The 2,186-nt window shown below is 38.8% G+C and overlaps 1 protein-coding gene across 1 annotated transcript in view; it reads left to right on the top strand.

Annotated features, from left to right (window-relative positions):
- The window catches only part of Aldh6a1 (aldehyde dehydrogenase 6 family member A1), a 21,646-nt gene that overhangs the window by 13,088 nt on the left and 6,372 nt on the right, over window positions 1-2,186 (top strand). Inside the window, exon 7 of the mRNA XM_005343340.2 lies at window positions 893-1,014. Coding sequence (XP_005343397.1) covers window positions 893-1,014 — 122 coding nt within the window. The remainder of the gene's footprint in view (window positions 1-892; window positions 1,015-2,186) is intronic.

The raw sequence follows: 2,186 nt of genomic DNA, 5'->3' as shown, positions 1-2,186 counted from the left end.
TCGAACTCACAGAGATCCGCCTGCCTCTGCCTCCCGAGTGCTGGGATTAAAGGCGTGCGCCACCACCGCCCAGCTGGAGGTATTATTTTTAATCTTACAGATGAGAAAATGAAGGCAGAATGCAATTAAGTCATTTGCTCTAAGTAACGCTACCAGAAATCAGGAAAATTAGGATATGTCTATTCAGGAAGGCTGGCTCTGATTCTTACTTTTAAATAGTGTACCCTATCAGAACCTCTTGCATGAAGGTCTAAGTATCGGAGAATCTTACACATAACATATTCTTAAAGGATAAAATGAAAGAATTAAGTTTTGAAAGAGCATTATTTTATTTGAGAAAAATAGAAATTGTAGTCTTTATGGGCTTTCAAAATGGATCAACATGTAAAGGCACTTGGCAAATAAGCAAGATTCCTGGAAACCATGTAAAGGTGGGAGGAGAAAAGCAATTCCACAAAACTGTCCTCTGATGTCTACATGCACAGAGACACAGACATCATCATCACCATCTCACACAGGCACACAATAATAAAAATAACGTTTAAAGAAATTATGACTTTCAGAGATTAGAAATGTTTCCATTTAGAAGTGTTTCTAAAAAACTATTGAGAATAAATAACAAATAGAATTTGTAACTTAAAGACAGGTGTGAAGGCACATGACTGTCAACCCAGGACTTGGGAGACAGAAGCCAGTGGATCTCTGTGCGAAATAAGAGCACATCACAGTGGGATTTCCATGTAGATATGTTTGAATGTTAATTCACAGTCTGGGAAAGGGGTGATTTGTTGTGTTGATAAGCCTACAGGCTTCTTTATGGTAATAATTTATTTTTGCTGTGTTGATAAGCCTACAGGCTTCTTTATGGTAATAATTTATTTTCTTTTTAAAGCTGTAAATTTTATTTGCGACCATCCAGACATCAAAGCAATCAGCTTTGTGGGCTCCAACCAGGCAGGAGAGTACATCTTTGAAAGAGGGTCAAGAAATGGCAAGAGGGTTCAAGCCAACATGGTAATTTCTCACTCCCCTCACTCCTCAAGCTTGGCTGTGTGTATATGGAAGAGCTAGGGATTGTCCTCAGTAGTCAGGACACTCATTCCATGTCCCGTGAAGCCAGCATTCGTCACTTCATCCTGACTGTCTTCCCCTTAGTCCCCGAACCTTGTGAAGTTTAATTCTGTTGTGGTGACCATCTTTTATCATATACAATTAATCTTGGTAACAAAGGACATATTCTTCCTCAAAAACGTTACTCAAATTCTTTAGTCTTCAGCAGCCAAATATTTCTTTCTAGAACTTACTTCTTGATTCTTTTAAAAGTATACCCTAACTATTATTGATATGGCTTAAAAATATGATAAAGATACAGTTATCTTTATTATTGTTGTTGTTATTTATCGTTACAACACCAGTTTGTTAAGGGGCTGGAAAGGGACTGGGTCACACAAGGCTCATGTCCTCATATAATACATAGTTTACTTTTGTAGTTTACTATTATTTTGTTTTGTTTGGTTTTTTGAGACAGGGTTTCTCTGTGAGTCCTGGCTGTCCTGAAACTCACTCTGTAGACCAGGATGGCCTCAAACTCAGATAATCTCCTGCCTCTGCCTCCTGAGTGCCAGGATTAAAGGTGTACGCCACCACTGCCCAGCTTCTACTAGTCTCTTAACCTGTCAATTTGAAAGTAACATCTTCCCCGCTCCCACCACCATCTTGTAAATGGCTTTGACTTAAATACATACCAGTTTCTCAAGGTTATTAAAATAAATGGAGCCCTGTTTAGTATTGCTTAGACTTCGCAGTATGAAAAATAGTCTCTGGCCTGTGCTACAGAGTGAGTTTAATACTAGCTTTGGCAACCCAGTGAGACTCTGTCTCAAAGCAAAATGTTTAAAAAAAGAGATATACCTCAGTGGCTAACATTTCCTTGTCATGTATGAGACCTAGGTTCAATTCCCAATACTGCAAAAATTTTTTTTAAAAAGCCATTTTAATCTTTGTTCAAAATAACAAAAGATACAGTCTTTCCTTAAATTCTCATTTTTTTTTTTTTTTGGATTTTCGAGACAGGGTTTCTCTGTGGCTTTGGAGCCTGTCCTGGAACTAGCGCTATAGACCAGGCTGGTCTCGAACTCACAGAGATCCGCCTGCCTCTGCCTCCCGAGTGCTGGGATTAAAGGCGT

Source organism: Microtus ochrogaster, chromosome 1 (assembly GCF_000317375.1).
Source record: "Microtus ochrogaster isolate Prairie Vole_2 chromosome 1, MicOch1.0, whole genome shotgun sequence".
NCBI classification, from domain to species: domain Eukaryota; kingdom Metazoa; phylum Chordata; class Mammalia; order Rodentia; family Cricetidae; genus Microtus; species Microtus ochrogaster.
The sequence above is the reverse complement of the archived record's forward strand: the minus strand, read 5'-3'. Positions and strand labels throughout refer to the sequence as shown.